The 20743-nt window shown below is 37.9% G+C and overlaps 3 protein-coding genes and 1 long non-coding RNA gene across 7 annotated transcripts in view; 1 reads left to right on the top strand and 3 right to left on the bottom strand.

Moving 5' to 3' along the window:
- Nucleotides 1-20743, bottom strand: part of LOC114651757 (secretory phospholipase A2 receptor-like) — a 166268-nt gene that overhangs the window by 68110 nt on the left and 77415 nt on the right. The window lies entirely within an intron of this gene.
- The window catches only part of LOC127528620 (uncharacterized), a 140975-nt gene that overhangs the window by 45321 nt on the left and 74911 nt on the right, over nucleotides 1-20743 (top strand). The gene's annotated exons all lie outside the window — the stretch shown is intronic.
- LOC114651765 (macrophage mannose receptor 1-like) overlaps nucleotides 1-20743 on the bottom strand; it is a 136500-nt gene that overhangs the window by 68021 nt on the left and 47736 nt on the right. The window lies entirely within an intron of this gene.
- The window catches only part of LOC114651773 (macrophage mannose receptor 1-like), a 55797-nt gene continuing 46959 nt past the window's right edge, over nucleotides 11906-20743 (bottom strand). Inside the window, exons 1-3 of one of the 2 annotated variants that reach the window (XM_051929398.1) lie at nucleotides 15649-15821; nucleotides 13766-14167; nucleotides 11906-12707 (exon numbers count right to left, since the gene is read on the bottom strand). In XM_051929398.1, the coding sequence (XP_051785358.1) occupies nucleotides 12346-12707; nucleotides 13766-14167; nucleotides 15649-15808 (924 nt within the window). In that variant the 5' untranslated portion in view covers nucleotides 15809-15821 and the 3' untranslated portion in view covers nucleotides 11906-12345. Of the gene's footprint in view, nucleotides 12708-13765; nucleotides 14168-15648; nucleotides 15822-20743 lie in introns of those variants that run through there. The other variant, XM_051929404.1, reaches the window with a different exon arrangement.

Here is a 20743-nt window from a genome sequence, read left to right as displayed (position 1 = left end):
GTTTTTACTGAAGAAGTTTTCTCTACAACATAAACACTGTGATAGTGGCAGTGAAATACTTATTAGAGCAGTCTCTGAAATTCATGTGAACAGTGTCCTTTCGGAAATTAAGTATCCTATCTTGGTAACTTTTTGAAGCATCAGTATAACTCTGAGTCATCTGAAGCAAAATGTTGTTGTCTTGATCATCTGCATTTTGTCCACATTCACCATTCTTCCTGTCTCAGTGGAGTTTTATGCTTTTTTTTTGCCCTTTTGACCCAGGACTAACTTTATTATTTGACAAACTGTATGCAGAAACAGTCTAGAGCCACATGACACGAAACTGTGGAGCTTCCAGTTGAAATTAAAAATTAAAAGAAGAAGAAGAAGACTTTCAATAATCACCAAGGTATTCCAGTTATTCCATCAGTAGTTCTGTGCTTGTGTCCACCTCTGGTCTTTGTCTATCTAATGACAGATAAACCATGGATAGGAGGCATGGACAAACGTATCCCTAACAAATGAAATATTTAAGAAATTCAAAAGTGAAAATGTCACTTGTTAAACATACCTGAAATAAACATGCAATGGTGCCTTTGTTCCCACATTTAGTAGTACAGTATAAAGCCAAAGTTTCTGGAGTCAGTTGTTATAAAAGAATGTCACTAATGATCTAGCATGATAACCAAAACTCATTTTGTTGTTTGGCTTTGTAGACAGAGCCTGACAAATGGGACCGGGAGCATTTAGGGTGAGCAATAAAAGGCTTCTGGGTGTTATACTAGGATCAGGGAAACAAAAGAAAATGTTGCTGTCTAACCTAATTGAGATGGAGCCATAGGAGCACATTTGGTGAGCTTCCATAGGTGTCACACATTGCAATGTAAAGAGTCATCTTAACCTGCCCATCTGTGAGCTCAGGGAGGACACCCAGGAGTAGAGAACAGACTGATGCAACCACATGGAGAACACAACCAGGCAGTGAGGACAATTGGAATGCGTCTCAGGTCCCCAGATCTGTAAGGCAGCTGGACTAACCACTACAACACCTTTTTTAATTATATAATGTAAGAATTCATGGGCAGCAAAAGGCCATATTTCATTTTTTATTTATTTTATTTTATTTGAGGAAAATAATAAATACAATCAAGTTGAACTTATACAATAAATGACTAAGGCAATAGTTTTATAAATATCTCATAGAGTACGTAGCGTCCATGTCTGCCACAAAGCCTACACCCCAAGGTTATTATAGTTAACGAAAACTAAAATCAAAACTGAAACTATTATTAAAAAAAACATTTTCGTAAACTGAAATAAAATGATTAACAAAACCGAAATGAAAAACTAAAACTAAACTAAACTATTAAAGTAGCTGGAAAGACTAACTGAAATAAAATAATAATTGGTTGCAGCGCTCGCAGGTTGGATCCTGCCCTGGAAACATTTTGGACAGTTTTAAGCGAGACAGATGGGCTCGATATATAATTTTAGTTGAATAATTCTATGCTTTGCGCATATAGAACTCGAGTGAATTCTCTGCTTTGCTACCTTCCACTCCTTTCTGATATATTGATTAAGAGATCTTCTTCCCAATGTCCTCTGGATCTTTGAAAGGTAGGGACTCTAATAAGATTTTATATATTGCGGAAATAGTGTTTGTTTCCTCGAAATTGAGCAGTATTTTTTCCAGCATTGTGGAGGATGCAAGGTGGGGGAAATCGGGCAATTTCTGTTTAACAAAATTTCTAATTTGAAGATAGTAAAAGAAATGTGTAGCTGGGAGGTTGAATTTTGAACGTAATTGTTCAAAAGATGTAAATATGTTGTCTATATAAAGATCTCTGAGCATTTTAATCCCAAAACTTTTCCAGGTATTAAAAACTGGATATTCTTGCGAAGGTTGAAAGAGGTGGTTCTCTTGCAGAGGTGCCACTGATAAAAGATTTTCCATCTTAAAATGCTTTCTAATTTGGTTCCATATTGTGAGTGAGTAAAGCACAATTGGGTTATTAGTATATTTGCAATAACTTTCATTTATTGGAGAGCAGAGCAGGGAATATAAAGAAGTACTACAGGATTTTACTTCTATTGCGGACCAAGCCTGTGTTGTTCATTTATTTGTGTCCAGGTTTTTATGGCTTGTATGTTTGCTGCCCAGTAATAAAAAAGAAAATTAGGTAGAGCCATGCCACCTTCTGCCTGAGGTCTTTGTAGGGTCGCTTTTCGGATACGTGGGTGTTTTGAGTTCCAAATGAATGAGGTTATTATTGAATCTAACTGTTTAAAAAATGATTTATTGATATATATTGAAATGTTTTGAAATAAAAAGAGAAATTTAGGAAGGATATTCATCTTAACAATGTTAATTCTTCCGGCTAGAGTGAGATGAAGGGTTGACCATCTATGCAAGTCTTGCTAAATTTTTTCCGTACAGACGCCAAAATTTTGTTGATAAAGAGCTTTATGTTTACTTGTGATATTTACCCCTAGGTATTTAAACTGATCTGCTATGGTAAAAGGTAGGGTGTCTAATCTAATATTATATGCTTGTGAATTCACTGGAAAGAGTATACTTTTATTCAGATTCATTCTAAGACCAGATATCTTTTGAAATTCTGTTAGTGCTGTTAAAACAGCGGGGACAGTGTTTTCTGGGTCTGATATATACAGTGGTGTGAAAAACTATTTGCCCCCTTCCTGATTTCTTATTCTTTTGCATGTTTGTCACACAAAGTGTTTCTGATCATCAAACACATTTAACCATTAGTCAAATATAACACAAGTAAACACAAAATGCAGTTTGTAAATGGTGGTTTTTATTATTTAGGGAGAAAAAAAATCCAAACCTACATGGCCCTGTGTGAAAAAGTAATTGCCCCCTGAACCTAATAACTGGTTGGGCCACCCTTAGCAGCAATAACTGCAATCAAGCGTTTGCGATAACTTGCAATGAGTCTTTTACAGCGCTCTGGAGGAATTTTGGCCCACTCATCTTTGCAAAATTGTTGTAATTCAGCTTTATTTGAGGGTTTTCTAGCATGAACCGCCTTTTTAAGGTCATGCCATAGCATCTCAATTGGATTCAGGTCAGGACTTTGACTAGGCCACTCCAAAGTCTTCATTTTGTTTTTCTTCAGCCATTCAGAGGTGGATTTGCTGGTGTGTTTTGGGTCATTGTCCTGTTGCAGCACCCAAGATCGCTTCAGCTTGAGTTGACGAACAGATGGCCGGACATTCTCCTTCAGGATTTTTTGATAGACAGTAGAATTCATGGTTCCATCTATCACAGCAAGCCTTCCAGGTCCTGAAGCAGCAAAACAACCCCAGACCATCACACTACCACCACCATATTTTACTGTTGGTATGATGTTCTTTTTCTGAAATGCTGTGTTCCTTTTACACCAGATGTAACGGGACATTTGCCTTCCAAAAAGTTCAACTTTTGACTCATCAGTCCACAAGGTATTTTCCCAAAAGTCTTGGCAATCATTGAGATGTTTCTTAGCAAAATTGAGACGAGCCCTAATGTTCTTTTTGCTTAACAGTGGTTTGTGTCTTGGAAATCTGCCATGCAGGCCGTTTTTTGCCCAGTCTCTTTCTTATGGTGGAGTCGTGAACACTGACCTTAATTGAGGCAAGTGAGGCCTGCAGTTCTTTAGACGTTGTCCTGGGGTCTTTTGTGACCTCTCGGATGAGTCGTCTCTGCGCTCTTGGGGTAATTTTGGTCGGCCGGCCACTCCTGGGAAGGTTCACCACTGTTCCATGTTTTTGCCATTTGTGGATAATGGCTCTCACTGTGGTTTGCTGGAGTCCCAAAGCTTTAGAAATGGCTTTATAACCTTTACCAGACTGATAGATCTCAATTACTTCTATTCTCATTTGTTCCTGAATTTCTTTGGATCTTGGCATGATGTCTAGCTTTTGAGGTGCTTTTGGTCTACTTCTCTGTGTCAGGCAGCTCCTATTTAAGTGATTTCTTGATTGAAACAGGTGTGGCAGTAATCAGGCCTGGGGGTGGCTACGGAAATTGAACTCAGGTGTGATACACCACAGTTAGGTTATTTTTTAACAAGGGGGCAATTACTTTTTCACACAGGGCCATGTAGGTTTGGATTTTTTTTCTCCCTAAATAATAAAAACCATCATTTAAAAACTGCATTTTGTGTTTACTTGTGTTATATTTGACTAATGGTTAAATGTGTTTGATGATCAGAAACATTTTGTGTGACAAACATGCAAATGAATAAGAAATCAGGAAGGGGGCAAATAGTTTTTCACACCACTGTATAAGACCATATCATCTGCATATAGAGAAATTTTCTGTTCCAGTCCTTCTCTGACAATCCCCTTTATCTGATAAGAATTTCGGCAGTGAACCGCCAGTGGTTCAATAGCGATTGCAAACAACAGTGGCGACAAGGGACATCCTTGTCTGGTACCACGTTCTAGTTTAAAGTAGTCTGAGCAAATGTTATTAATACAAACTGAAGCTTCTGGATTGGTATACAGTAGTTTGATCCAAGCACAAATATTTGGGCCAAACCCAAATTTCTCCAATGCAGTGAAAAGGTAATTCCATTCAATCATGTCAAATGCCTTTTCTGCGTCTAATGATAGTAATATCTCTGGGGTGTTTGATTTTGCTGGTGAATATATAACATTAAACAAGCGTCGGAGATTTGAAGATAGGTGTCGGCCTTTAATAAATCCAGTTTGATCTTGTGATATTACCGAGGGCAGCACTTCCTCCATCCTTCTAGCTAGGATTTTTGAGAGTATCTTAACGTCATTATTCAGGAGTGAAATTGGTCTATATGATGCACATTGTAACAAGTCCTTATTTTGTTTAGGAAAGACGGTGATTAATGCTTGTCGAAATGTTTGAGGTAGTATTTGGTTGTCTCTAGCTTCTGTAAATGTTGCCAATAAGAGTGGAGCTAGCTGAGTGGAAAATTTCTTATAAAATTCTACGGGGTAACCATCAGGGCCTGATGATTTCCCGCTTTGTAGTGACTTTATAGCGTCTAGTAATTCTGTTAGCGTTAGAGGTTTATCCAGTTCCTCAGCACTTAAAGCATCTATTTGTGGTATTTGTGAATTATCCAGAAATGCATTAGATTGTGTGTTGTCTTCTTTGGGCTCAGTGGAAATATAAAGACTTATAGTAATCTCTAAATGTGTGCATTATTTTATTATGGTCGATGATTTCTTCTCCATTCTTGTTGGTGATTACTGGTATTGCATTGTGAACTTCTTGTTTATGAATTTGTTGAGCTAAAAGCTTATTAGCTTTTTCTCTGTGTTCATAGTTATGCTGTCTTGAATTATAAATAAGTTGTTCAGTTTCTTTAGTTGTTAAGATGTTAAGTTCTGTATGTAGGGCCTGCTTTTTCCTGTGGAGAACTTCATTTGGATGCCTGGCTTGTTCTTCATCTATTCTAGTAATTTCATTTCTTAGCTCTGACACTTTCTTGGTTTCTTATTTATTTCTGTGGGAAAGATATGAAATAATCTGTCCTCTTAAGAAGGCCTTTAGAGTTTCCCAGAGTGTTCCTGCAGAAACCTCTGTGGACGTGTTTGTTTCTGTGCAGTTCTCGTCTGCCAATAAAAGAGGGTTAAGACGCCATCTGCGAGGTGAGTATGAGGGGCTTATTGATTTTAGCTCCAAGACTAGAGGGGCATGGTCAGAGATAACAATTGTGTCATATTTGCATGATTTAATTGTAGGCAGGAAATTATTATCTATAAAAAAATAATCAATTCTTGAGTAGCTATAATGAACTGGTGAGTAGAACGAATATGTTCTTGAGTTTGGGTTAAGAAACCTCCAGGGGTGTGATAAGTTGTGATCATTTAAAAACTGTGTAATTATCTTTGCAGTATTAGATGTCGTCCCCCCGTCACAGGAGTCCTATCTAAGAGTGGATTTAAAACACAATTAAAGTCCCCAGCCATTATAATTTTATGAGTGTTCACATTGGGAATGGATGCAAATAGATTTTGCATGAATTCCTAGTTTTCGTTTTTGAATAAATATTCTTGCCGTTTGTCTTTAACCCTTGTAAGTTTTCTCTAAAACAGAAAGTCATCCACCATGAGCCGCCCGCATATATTCATCCAGCGGAGGGCGGATGTTCACACAGCATTTGTGGTGACAGAGCAAGCTAAGTGCGGGTGCGTAAAGCATGAGAAATAGAAAGCGATTTGCGTGCCGCCTTTCTTTGTGCTTGTTGTATTACCAAGATGTAATTCAAATGGCTGAAATCAGAATTTGCTGGTCAACAAAACGTTTATCATATGGACAGAAAAATCACGAGCGAGTAACATTTCAGTTTATTTCTCAGATGTCTGATTTTTGTTGACAGCAATTCACCTGCCACTTCGCACAGGAGAAATCGTTTTTACATTCTCATATACGAAGTATAGAGAAAGTATAGTAATCATCAAAAAAATTCAACCTCAATATTTTGATGAATCTTGACGTTATAGACTAACCAGTGTCCAACAATACTGTTTATTGGAATTGTGTGTGTACGCACGTGCGCATGTGTGTGTAAACACAATAACTCAAAAAAGTAACTAGATAGATGGATGAAATTCGGCATGTGGTTGTTACACCACAATTATACAGTTATACAGTTGTACAGACCCCCTTCAATTTTTCACTCTGTTATATTGCAGCCATTTGCTAAAATCATTTAAATTAATTTTTTTCTTCATTAATGTACACACAGCACCCCATATTGACAGACAAAAAAAAGAATTTTTGAAATGTTGCAGATTTATTAAAAAAGAAGAACTGAAATATCACATGGTCCTAAGTATTCAGACCCTTTGCTGTGACACTCATATATTTAACTCAGGTGCTTTCCATTTCTTCTGATCATCCTTGAGATCACCTTCATTTGAGTCCAGCTGTGTTTGATTATACTGATTGGACTTGATTAGGAAAGCCACACACATGTCTATATAAGACCTTACAGCTCACAATGCATGTCAGAGCAAATGAGGATCATGAGGTCAAAGGAACTGCCCGAAGAGTTCAGAGACAGAATTGTGGCAAGGGACAGATCTGGCCAAGGTTACAAAAAAATTTCTGTTGCACTTAAGGTTCCCAAGAGCACAGTGGCCTCCATAATCCTTAAATGGAAGACGTTTGGGACGACCAGAACCCTTCCTAGAGCTGGCCGTCCGGCCAAGCTGAGCTACCGGGGGATAAGAGCCTTGGTGAGAGAGGTAAAGAAGAACCCAAAGATCACTTTGGCTGAGCACCAGAGATGCAGTCAGGAGATGGGAGAAAGTTGTAGAAAGTCAACCATCACTGCAGCCCTCCACCAGTAGGGCTTTATGGCAGAGTGGCCTGTTGGAAGCCTCTCCTCAGTGCAAGACACATGACAGCCCGCATGGAGTTTGCTAAAAGACACCTGAAGGACTCTGAGATGGTGAGAAATAAGATTCTCTGGTCTGATGAGACCAAGATAGAACTTTTTGGCCTTAATTCTAAGCGGTATTTGTGGAGACAACCAGGAACTGCTCATCACTTGTCCAATACAGTCCCCACAGTGAAGCATGGCGGTGGCAGCATCATGCTGTGGGGGTGTTTTTCAGCTGCAGGGACAGGACGACTGGTTGCAATCGAGGGAAAGATGAATGCGTCCAAGTACAGGGATATCCTGCACAAAAACCTTCTCCAGAGTGCTAAGGACCTCAGACTGGGCCGAAGGTTTACCTTCCAGCAAGACAATGACCCTAAGCACACAGCTAAAATAACGAAGAAGTGGCTTCACAACAACTCTGTGACTGTTCTTGAATGGCCCAGCCAGAGCCCTGACTTAAACCCAATTGAGCATCTCTGAAGAGATCTAAAAATGGCTGTCCACCAACGTTTACCATCCAACCTGACAGAATTGGAGAGGATCTGCAAGGAGGAATGGCAGAGGATCCCCAAATCCAGGTGTGAAAAACTTGTTGCATCTTTCCCAAGAAGATTCATGGCTGTATTAGCTCAAAAGGGTGCTTCTACTAAATACTGAGCAAAGGGTCTGAATACTTAGGAGCATGTGATATTTCAGTTTTTCTTTTTAAATAAATCTGCAACAATTTCAAAAATTCTTTTTTTGTCTGTCAATATGGGGTGCGGTGTGTACATTAATGACGGAAAAAATTAATTTAAACGATTTTAGCAAATGGCTGCAATATAACAAAGAGTGTAAAATTGAAGGGGGTCTGAATACTTTCCGTACCCACTGTAGATCTGTATTAACTTTTGGGCCAAATACATCACCTGGAAGTGGTACTTTACCTGAACACATACTCAATTTTTTTTTTTTTTTCATTTATACAGCTTCAGAGTCCGATTTATTCAACTTTACTTTCATCATAATTGTTCAATATATTATTAATTTGATTTGTTGTTGATGGTTCCTTAATGTACATAATATAAAAATATAATCATTGTCTTGCGGTTTACTCCTCAAATATCCATCCCCATATCCGAGTATACAAGAAAGTCAAGGGGAGAGCACTCCCGGTTTTTGAAAATAAAACGTCACTGATTGAGAGACTGACTAGGTCATCATACAAGATCAGCATATTGTTGCTGACCAATCACTTTTGCTTTAAAAACATCGTTTAACAATGAAGCGATACAAACAAAGGTAGAGAGTCTGACAAGTGATGAAAAACTAAACATACTAATGGGTTTTTGTATTTATTTCATATTTATTAATTTATCTTTTTTAGTTCATATTCACGACTAGAAATACCTGATATCGTGAAAGCAATCCATTAGCAGAATTATATTTTAAAATATTTGTCTCCCTTTTTTCAATGTTTTTCTCTCTCTCTCTCAAAATAGATAGTTGAAATATCATATTCTTTTTGTTCTTAACATCAGCCTTATCATACATATTGCATACCAGGGATTTTTCCTGCCTTGCATCCAAACCTGCTGCGGTAGGCTCCAGATATCCTGCAGTCCTACTCTGGATAAACAGGTTTAGATAATGTATATGTTGTTCTGAATTTCAGACGCTGTCCCTATTGTTTTATGCCTGTTTGTACTCCTATTACCTGCTCTTGCTCTGTTCATTATGGGTTTACTGTCCTTTATGGTGGTCTATTCAAGACTCAGTGCCCCTAACCTTGACACTACATGCTTGTTGTTCTTTGTTTCCCTCAATACAGCTAGGTGGGGTCTGCACACTCATTCAAGTCTAAGAGCCCTGTTCTTACTAAGCCCCTGTGATTTTCATGAGAAAATATTTAAAAAAATATAAAATTGTGCAAAATTGTTCATATTCAGTGTCTAATTTTGATTATGCTTGTTTTTATCAGATAAAAACAAAACCAGATAGTAAACCAGGCAGTGTAGTAAGCTTCCACTAACAGTAAACTCATATCCAAATCTGTTAAGTGTACAGTTCTGTCTGATTGTGACACAAAACTAACTCCGTAGGTGCTCCATGCCATAATTACTAAAACTAAAGCTGAAACTAATATATATAAAAATAAAATAGAAATGTCTTTGTGAAATAAAAATTAAACTAAAACTAAAAATACACGATGAAGGAAAACTAAAACTAAACTGAATTTCCAAGTAAGGTTAGAAAAAAATATAGAAATAAAAACTAATATAAAAAGGCAAAACTATAATAACCTTGCTACACCCTAGCATAAATGTTTCCTCATGTTCTCCAGTCTCCACCATAATGCAAAGAAATGCAGCCTGGTCACCCTATAAACCCATTAAGTGTGCCTGTGAAGGTCTGATGTTGAGCTGGGGTCTCAAATAAAAGCCACTTCCTGTCTTGGGCCTATTGTTGATCTCCCACATCTCCAAATTGGACAGGTTGGACTGCAAGTAGGACTGGCAAATGAGTGCAAGTTGGAATGACCAAAGCTCAGGTACTAAAACTAAACTGAAAAAAACAGCCTTAACATGAAGAATTAACACTTTGAATGTTCTGCTCCTTAATTATTGAGGCTGCAGTCATGAAGTCTGTAAATGTCTTGTCAGAAATGTGGGTAACATCTGCACTTTTTAGGAAGCAGAAAAAAAACTAAGAAATATTGAAATGTGTTGAAAGAAATAACCAACATCAAACAGGAATTCCATAGGATCACAGGTTGGGCAAATTGAATTTAAGTAACTGTAGATTTTCTGAGCAATAGGAACTGGCTGGTGGAACAAACTGTCCACCTTCATCCTTTCTGCGTAGTCCCTCACCTTTAAAACAAACAACTCTGAAGACACTCCTCTTCACCAGACGCTTATATCCAACATGCTTATTAATTCAGCTTTGATTCAGGGTCCATTAATGGAATAAGATAATATTACTTCTGCATTGCATTGTGGTACATTTAGCTGATGGTTTTTACAAATGGTGCACAATTATGTATATCAAATACCTAGTACAAATGTCAATGTGTTCTCTTATCCATTCTTAAAATAATGAAATATCTAATAATAATTCTTTGCATTTATATAGCACTTTTCCCACTACTCAAAGCACTCAGCAATTGCAGTTTAAGGGCCTTGCTCAAGGGCCCAACAGAGCAGAGTCCCTTTTGGCATTTACAGGATTCAAACCGGCAACCTTCTGATTGCTAGTGCAGATCCCTAGCCTCAGAGCCACCACTCCACCTCATATGCACATAATTACTGTACAAATGTTAGGAACAAATATCTGAAGTCTCATGTTTGAACAGGGCAAATTACCATTCAAAGAGTGGACACTGGGAGTCTTCTGTTGTAGGTTTGTGCATGACAGTAATTAACCTTTGCTTTTTTTTGTCATGTAATTATTGAATACTGGGTTCAGTGGAGGCACGATAACATATCTCGCAGTAATGACTAGAACAACTCTATATATGCTGAAAACTTAAATGGCATGGGTCTGTCTAACACTTTTTTGATGACATTAAAATTACAAAAATGAATACAATGCTTATTTGAGGATGTACAATGTTTCAAGTAAAGTAATATCGTCAGGGGTCCATTTTGCACAATATAACCATTTACCACACAAAGTTTAGACTGATTTCACTGATTAACTGTTTTAAACATTCATTTGTGATAGTAATAGTCCTCCATGCCATCACCCTTTCTTTACTCACTGTGTTGCCCCTCTTTTGTTCAGTGTTCTGACTAATCTTTACACACTGCCACCAACATCTCTTCCTCTGCTCTCATGACGGCTGTTCCTTCTGTTTTTTAGACTCGTAGTCCATGGTTAATCGACTGTTCAGTGATCGATTCATAAGGACTTTTTCTGTGAATGTGCGTGTATCAATCGATCTACAATTGTGAAATCCTCTCCTCTGGATCTGGCTGATCTGCTAGTGCGAAATTATACTAAAGCAATTCATTCTGAGTTCCAGGATTGTCTAATCACACTTTCTGGAGCAGACCTCTGTTCTCCAACTGAGTTTAATGGGCAAATACTACATCATCAATACATTAATTTTAATTGACTTGCTACTTAAGACTTAGACCCTTTTTTCTTAATTAGCAACTAAGCAATAATGAGATACAAAATGAGCCAAAACATGACCAGCTAACCAGTGTCCAATAAAGGAAGGTGAAAGTCTCAGTAATGTTGATCTGCTCAGGACTACAAAACATTGGGTATTCTTAGAAAAAAGAAAATCAACAGTTTTGGAAATGAGAGGAAAAACAAGCTAAGGAATTAAATAACAGGTTTAATTAATGTCAAGAACTGGCTTTTAATAAAGAAATTAGTTGGACTTTGAGGCCCCAACTTAAATGGCCATCTGTTGTCTCACTTCACATGCCATTTCTGTTTGGGTGCCATTTAAGGAAAAAATGAGGACTGAATTTTAAACTATAAATCAATTAAAATGAAGGGAAAAGAAGGTCATTAGCACCAAACACTGGTCAGTAATTAGGAATAAAACTCTGTAACAAAGAAGTGCACCATCTGAAGTGAAAGACCATCTTTAAACTACTGCAGCTACAATAATCCACGTTGGATATGTTATGTAGTTCATCTGCGCACGCTTCTGCTGATGATGTTACTTTTAGATTACATCGTATAGAAGAACAGTTTGCCTTCGCTGCTACTCTGCCTGTGGTTCCTCCAGGTGAATGTTTTATATATGGCTCTAGTTTGGAGTACATAATTCCACAACAAAGAAACTAAGGTTTAGAGACAGCATGACAATAAAAATATTTTTCAATATATTACAGCATGCCTAGTCTTGTAATTAGCCATAATACAATAAAATAACAAAATCTGAGGATAAATTTATCAGATTGCATAAGTATTAATCGTATTAATCAGTTGAAAAACTGATCCAATGCCATCTAAAAATGTGGCACTATTCACATAATCCACTTCACTCATCACTGTAGCAGACAAACATGGCTGTTTTTTCACAGTCCTGCTTGATCCAGTTTGTCTGACTCACATTCAGAATGACACAGTGCTGATTGTCTTGAATGACCGCGGAAGAGTTGTAGATCCAGTTGTGGTAAGTGACTGGGTCATCATTTATCCAGAACCAGAATCCAAAGACCCTGGAGCACCTCATCCCAATCCACAATGTATTCTGTAAGTTGATTTCATTGAGGTACTTAAGCAAATGCCATTCTTCTCTTGAGCTTCTGATGGTGGCCAGGCCAGTGAAATTGGAATTACAATATTCAAGAGCTGAGATCCAAGACTTGGTGATGTTCACAGCATAGAACTTCCTTTTTACTGCAAGAGAAAAGACAGAATGGCACTGTGTGTCGTGGACGTTTCTGCTATTATAATGACCTGCCTACTTCTACCAAGGCTGCACAGACCATCTTCTCTTGTGTCTTAAATCTGCCATGTTTATTTGATGTGGTGCATTTCAAAATATAAACTGAAAATGCTATTGAAACTAGGATATTTTAACCATGTTCACCTTATTTAAAGAAACACTAAGAAAATATAGTCAGATCTTTCACACTTTTAAATTGATTTTTTTTAAACTGTGTCAATGTTCATTTTTCAGAAACACCAAACAGAAAAGGAACCAACCCAGTGTTGAGTACCACTTGAATGTTGGGTGCTTTCATTCAAAATGTGCAAATTTGGGATTACTGCTTAACACAAGCACACACAAACACATTCTACAAACACACACAGACATGGGGGCAACGTAGCCAAATCAGAATTTGAACATCAAGATTCTGGACCTGTGAGGATGTGGCACTGTGCCACTATATTAATACTTTTATTATATATATATATATATATATATATATATATATATATATATATATATATATATACGCTGTTTCCTCAAAGTAATATTTCTGCATCTAGATTTCTTTTATTTTTTTGATTTTACGTTTTTTCCTATCATTCTGAAGTGAGAGTCACACGACTAACCTCAATGCAACTGACAAACGTGACCAGTTGATTAGTCAGTAGACACGGGACAGATGGCAGTAGCAAATCTAGCAATAAGTAAGATTTGTACATCCTAAGCCAGCCTCACCATCCTCTGAACAACCAGCAATCTCAAAATTAAACATGGCGGCAACTTCCTTAGCTGCCTTTCCAGTCAACTTTAGCAGTGCAAAATAAGTTAAGCCATCAACTGTTGCAATATATTTAAAAAATAAACTACAACTGGCAGGAAGGTGGACATACACAGAGTGTCAAATGCTAACACTCACAAAAGGGTATTATAATTTAAAGATCCGGTATTTAGCCCAGTGCTGACATGCCTCATTTCTGCAAGTGTGCCTCCAGATATGAGGCTGTGCTCCGCTGTAATTTACCTGAGTAGCAGATGAATGGCTGAGAGTAATTACAGCCACAATCATTCCAGGACCCATCAGGTTGGTATGTTTCATGTTTGTAGTACATGGTGCCACAAGCTACAGCATTATTGTTTGGCTCCCCATTCCTCCAGTTTCGGTAGTTAAATTGTTCACCATTGCTCCAAGTTCCATTGGTCATATTTATATCTTTTAGCCCTATCCAGATTTCTGCATGAATGAAATTATTTTCTGAAAGCATCTTCATAATTTCCTCATTTTCTTCCTTATTTGCAATAGTCACCAAGTCAGTGAAGTTACTCTGACAGTAATTTTGTGCATTTGTCCAGTTCATTGTTGTTTTTACATAATGATAGTTAAACTCCTGGAGTCCATGCACAGGCAGAACAAACAACCTGATCACTGCAACAGAAAATGTGAGAAAGAAAAAGCAATGGGGAAATCATCAGACTGTAGCTGAGCACTAAATGTGCAGTGGTGTCCTTACACTCTATGAAGCTCAAATAAATGTTTTTTTTTTTTTAAGCATTTTTGCCCATGGTCAAGATCATTTTGCTGTATGGTTTTGCAGATAAAACCTGATAACTGGAATACTTGGAGTTTAGGGTGACCATTCCAGCAGTGAAGAGTATTTTATCTTAAATTTAGTACAGCATAAGACAAAAGGACCACAGGTCAAGGAGAGGCATGAAATGACACTGACCAACGTAATTGTAACGTAACTGTGAATTTCCCATTGGGATTAATAAAGTATCTATCTATCTATCTATCTATCTATCTATCTATCTATCTATCTATCTATCTATCTATCTATCTATCTATCTATCTATCTATCTATCTATCTATCTAATGGAGCCATAGACCTAAAGTGAACAGCTGATGACCTACAGCAAGTGTAAGCCAAGTCACTGTGTGGGCAGACTGGACCAAAAGGCTGTTGGATCAGAGTCACTGCCTTCTGGGCAGACAAGAGTACTGATACAACAGTGTTGGACTCTCAAAAATCTTGAAAAACAATTAAAATAAGCCCATTTTAAGACGTGCAACATTGCCTTGGCTGTCCATTGTGTTTTTTTGTTGATTGTTGATTGTTGTAGCATGCAGTGATCTCAAGGTTTTGGTCATTTTTGATTTCCTTGCATATGTCAGTTTTTTAAAATATTGAAAGTTGTGGCATGTGGTGAATGAAGTGTAGTCTGGGGAGACAACCAGAAAAGAGCCCTATGTAGTGGCCTTTTACCTCGGCAATGTTATCAACAGAAATGGGAAAAAAGGAGAGAGAAGAACTGTATTGGGCATAATGGGAAAAGCTGAAAACGCAGTGCTGGACCTCTGTGGATATTCACTTTGCTTGATACTTCACTCAAACATAGCAAATGAAGTAGGAAAACTGGAAATAAACTTTATGTGGTGAGGGCATTGTAGTAGATGACACTGTGTCCTCCACATTGCTTAAGTGAGCTCTTCAAAGTGTTTGAGAAATCACTCCCAATCCACAAGGCTGACCCCAACATCACTCTGTTCACAAGGTGGTGTGATCCTGTCACTATGTGCTGCACATCAACAAGTGTGAATGGAGCTCCACTGAAGAAACCCGATTTGACAAAAAGACATCTGTCACTTTAATAAATACCAGCAAACAACTGGAATAAACTAACATATCTGCCATGTTAAATTGTTTTTAATATTATTTTTTCAGTAACTTAACATTGTCAGACTTGCACATCCCTGGACAAGTTGCCAGTCCTTTACAGAGTTCACCCTCAGAATCACAATGGGCCACTTTAGAGATGCCAATTAACCTGAAATATTCATCCTTACGTCTTTAGATCTTTTAAAAATATTTTTCTGTTAACTTAAGCATTTGGACCATTACAACTTACCTGCAAGAATCATTAATGTGCTGACTATCATGTTTATCCATCCATCCACCCATTTTTTAAATTCATTCTTTCCATCACAGGGTCGCTGCAAACTGGAGTCTGACCAAGTAGCATTCTGAGAAAGGGAGCCACCAACCCTGGACTGGATGCCAGACTTCATGATTTCGTCTGATTTTTAAAAATTCCTACAATGAAGAAACAGGTGTTTGCACTTCAGGTAATCAAGCACTCACATTTGCACCCATTTTCTATGCCTGCTTACCTCCTTCATTAAAAACCAAGAATGAATCAACCCTAGACGGAGAGCCTGTACAGTGAAAACACTCACTCCATGTCAATTATAATTTCACTTTGTATAACAGCATTCCATTTCCATTTGACTATTGAGACTGAAAGTGCTTGCCTTTTAAAGTGAGTTTCATGTCCATCTGGTACTCAGAGGCCAATGTAGCCTCAAGATGGCACAGTCACTTTACGCTTAAAGGGCTTTGCTTACCTAACTCCCAAAGGTTCCTTCAAGTTCTGAAGACCTGAGGTCAGCTGACCGTGTGGACGTCTCAGTGTCCTTGCTGGTGGTGGACTTTCACACTCTGTACGGATTTAGAAGGTGTGTATCAGTGCCTGGTGTTTAAATAGTCTTATCTGATATGCAAATTACTGCTTTGTTTGTGAACATTAATCATATGGGAAATTCAAATTAATTTTATGTTGAACTTATAACAACGTTTTCATTGAAAGGGGACAACAGAGAATGACAAGAAGAAAGATGATATTTTCTTTCATATAAAAGAAGAAACCCTTAGGCAGGGCTAGCTGACATTTGGATTATCAGTAACATTTTCAACTAAAATACAATCTAAGGGAAACATCATGGAAGAAGAAGTTCCATTTCATGCAAAACAGCAGCCCTAATCTAGTTAATTTTTTTTTAGATCTTATGTTTTGCTTTCATGAGCAGTGAGGTGACAACACCGCTTTTGTGTTTTACTTAGTCATCGACTCAGAGTTGCCAGACGGAAACACACAGTGATATCTCGTCCAAATGACCTCATGTGTGTGGAAAACAGGACTGGAGAAGCAAGACCACTGTAATGGCCCACTGCCTTGATATCACTAGTTATGGTATGCAACTCATTGAACCAATCAGCCTGTATTTTATACAACGCCAAAGGCAGCACATACCGTATCATCACAGGGCACTTTACAGAGGCAACAGGCATGCAGTACAACATAAAACGTAGCAATTTAACATTAGAGATTGGAAAAAAAGGGAGATGGTTGCACAGTGGGCAGTACTGTTGCTTCACACCTCCAGAGACCCATGAACATTACTTTCATTGCTTGGATTTTCTGGTTATTCTGATTATTTGCTGTATTTCTGAATTTTGAATACTGGATTGTGTATCGGGACTTGTCTGGTTTGAGTTGCCTTTAAGACATCTCCTTTTTGTTCTTTTGAGCAAATTCCATTTTTCTTTTTTCATAACATAAATATATACTTTTATAAAGATTCTTATGTTGAACTGTCTACACAAGCTAGAGTTGTTCATGGTTTCTACTGCTTGTTATGTATTTTGAATTACTGTATTTTGGAACGCAAAGAGCATTTTGAATTTTAAATAAACAATTTCATTATTTTTGGGTCTAGTTTGGCTGAAGTCTACTTTTAGTAATTGGGAGTAAGCTGGACTGGGTGAGCCTCATCTGGGCTGACCAGTGAAGTTCCTGGCCTGATTTGTGGCTATTTGTGTAGGCCACAACTTCACTTCCATCATGTTTGTGACTCTAGCATATAACAATAGCTTCTTTTCATATCAGCTTGTTTTTCTTATATGCTGGATTTCACAGTAAACAATGACAATTGTTAACGCTAATATTTTGATTGCACAGACTTTCATTTCAAAATACTAAATATGTTTAATTTAAACATTAAAAATCAAACAAGAAAGTGACATGCAAAGGTCAAAGCTAATGCTTTTTTGATAACATTTATAACAATTTAACATATTCTTTTACTTTAATTTTTACCCAAATCCAATTTTCCTTCTTCTCTCTAATATACTCTAATATAATAACTGATGAGCTGGGCACCCCACCAAGGCTTATTTCCTGCCAGGCGGACAATGCTGCCAGGATAAGTTCAGCCACTCCAGGGGCCTCATGTATAACGCCGTGCGTAGAACTCACACTATAACATGGCATAAGCACAAAAGCGGGATTGTGCGTACGCACAGAAAAATCCAGATGCAGGAATCTGTGCGCACGCATACTTTCATGTTCTTCCACTACATAAATCCCGATTTGCGTGAAAAGTAACGCACGTGCACGCGCCTTCTGTCCCGCCCCAACTCCTCCCAGAATTACGCCTCTTTGAATATGCAAATCAATATAAATAGCCTTCTGTGAAAAGACAATGGGAAAAGCACAGGGGAAAATATAAGAATTTCAGCGAATACCAAGTGGAGGCAAAGGAAAAACCTACTATTTGTTGGTTTAAACAGTGGTATAATCAACAAAAGAAAGTTGATCGAGTGACAGAGTGTCGGAAAAACTCGAAAGATCAAATTCACAAAGTCGCACAGTGCCCGAAATAAAAAAGAAATCACATATCAAAGTCGCTGTGAAAAGGCGAGTCGTAGCCCACCGTCTGAGTGTCATATGAAAGCGTATTAGGGTACAAAGAAAAAACATAGGCACACAGTGGGAAAAAAGCACGAAATGTCAACTTTAATCTCGAAATTTCCACTTTAATCATGTAGTTTATTTTGCCATTAAAGTAGAACATTATAAACTTCATCTTAAAATCGTTTATTTTACTAGTTTCTCAAGTAGCATGTTAAATGCTTTCTTCTGTGTTTGATCTTCTATGTGCTCTATGTGTGTGAACGTGCTTCCGTTCTTTCTCTTTCTCCGACAGGACACAGAATGCATTCCATTCGAGATATTACAGCTCTCTGAATAATTAAAATACTGAGATGTATACGTGATATCATTTTCATGATGATCGGAATGAAAGCATGTTATTAAACATGGGAACACGGTGGCGCAGTGATTGTTCATAGCTCACGCAAGAGGCTTGCTGCACCATGTGTGATCTTCGATGAAATGATTTATTACAGAAGTACTGTCTCTTTCAAACGTACTAACCTCCAATTCCTGTCCATACTTTTCTTTCTCCAATCGCCACACAATCAGCTCTGTAATAGACGTTAAGCCATTTGTAAGCTTAGAACGCCGATTCTTCAAAACTTTTAAGGAACATTGAAATATCTTCGTAGTACATATTTAATTATTCTATTCGTCTATCCTTCCAGTGTCGCGTCAGCACCAGCAAGAATACAGCGCAAGGCAGGAGCTATCCTTGAACTAGCTGTACGCTGCGGCACCATGTCCTCACATGTTTAATTATTAGCAATACAGATTATTTAAATGAAGTTAAAGTTTTATCTGTATACTATAAGCAACACATTTTGCTGCATTTCATCTTAAAAATGATATTGCCATCATACGCGCTTTATAAAGTAGCGCAGGTTGTGCAATATTATAACTGTAGTGCAAGTTTACAGTGAGGTGATTGAGTGCGTTTATAGTTCTTGGGATGAAACTGTTTCTGAAACGCGAGGTCCGTACAGGAAAGGCTTTGACGCTTTTTGACGTGGTTGAGGTAGTGTGTACTTGAAACTGTATACCGATAATTCTCTTTCTGATCAGCTGCTGCTGTGATTCCCCACTCAGATACAGTGATATAAATACTCCGAGTGGTGCAGTGAGAGTAATATGGAAAAAGATGATCCGCAGTGGCAACCCTTAACGGGAACAGCAAAAAGAAGAACAAGATGCAGTGAGCGTAACAACGCTAAAGCAGTTATGGTATTTGGAATACTATGGCTATTCCCTGGCCCATTATATTGCAACAGGTTAATTACAATCAGATGCATTACACTAATAAACAATATGCAGTTAATTTCAGTGTATTTATAAAGCCGCGTCAGGAATGTGGAGCTAAGAAAGAAAGGGTGATCACACAGGAACAGTAGTTTGACCATTCTGTGGACCATTATATTGTTACAGGTTAATTACAATCAGATGCATTAAATTTATGAACGATATGCGGTTAATTTCAGTGTATTTGATAAAGCCGCCGCCGTGAATGTGGATCTAAGAAAGGGTAACCATACAGGAACAGTAGCACTGCTTTGACGCTGGGTGCCGCCAGTCTTCAAAACCGGGCGGATAAATTGCGTACGCCAAGGTATGAGTTACCGTGGAAATGTACGTGGCTTTACGCCAAGTTTAGGTTTTATACATCGCTATTTGAGCGTGGAAAGGTTCGTACGCAACATTTCTGTGCGTACGCACCGTTTATACATGAGGCCCCAGGTCCCTGAACTGGATTAAATTTCAGGAAACCGATTTATGCCAGTGTTTGCTATACAAAAGAAATCCTTATGATTAATTTCTGCATATATATACTGTATAACTAGTGATGCGCGAACCTCACTTTATTCACTTCATCAAGGTCATGCAAAATCACTGAAATGTTCTCAAACTTTGCCAAACTCTGTAAAATGCATTGAAGTCTATGGGGAAGAAGGAACTAAACTAGTTTTCAGTGGATTATAATGGTGCAATGGTCTTTTAAATGTTGCTGAGAGCTAGAGAAGAGTCTGCCAATAATTGTGGACTGATTATTGTGCTGAGACAGTGGAAGTCTTGGGACGCGCATGAAGTCCTGGCGCTGGGCACAGTGGGAACGTCTTTTTTGTTTCCCAGGTATCTGTACAGATGCTTTGCACTTTCTTCTTCCATCAAGAATAAAGAAAAGTCTTGCCAACAGTAAAAAAAGGTTTTGTTTTTATTATAACACAGCATGTCCTGTGTTTTCTGATAAAGGGAGAGGGACAGGGCTCCTTTAAGGCTTGATGGCTAATGTGCAGGCATAATTAACCATGCGGTGCTGTCACAGGGATCAGTGTTATATATCTGTCTAATATTACTGCACGTTTTTTGTTTAATTTGTTAAACACATGTGGAATGGAAATGTGCCAGTGTTTCTATTAGATTATGCTCTCACATGAATGTTATTAGCTGACCT

The sequence above is a fragment of the Erpetoichthys calabaricus genome, chromosome 1 (assembly GCF_900747795.2).
Source record: "Erpetoichthys calabaricus chromosome 1, fErpCal1.3, whole genome shotgun sequence".
Lineage (NCBI taxonomy): Eukaryota > Metazoa > Chordata > Cladistia > Polypteriformes > Polypteridae > Erpetoichthys > Erpetoichthys calabaricus.
The sequence above is the reverse complement of the archived record's forward strand: the minus strand, read 5'-3'. Positions and strand labels throughout refer to the sequence as shown.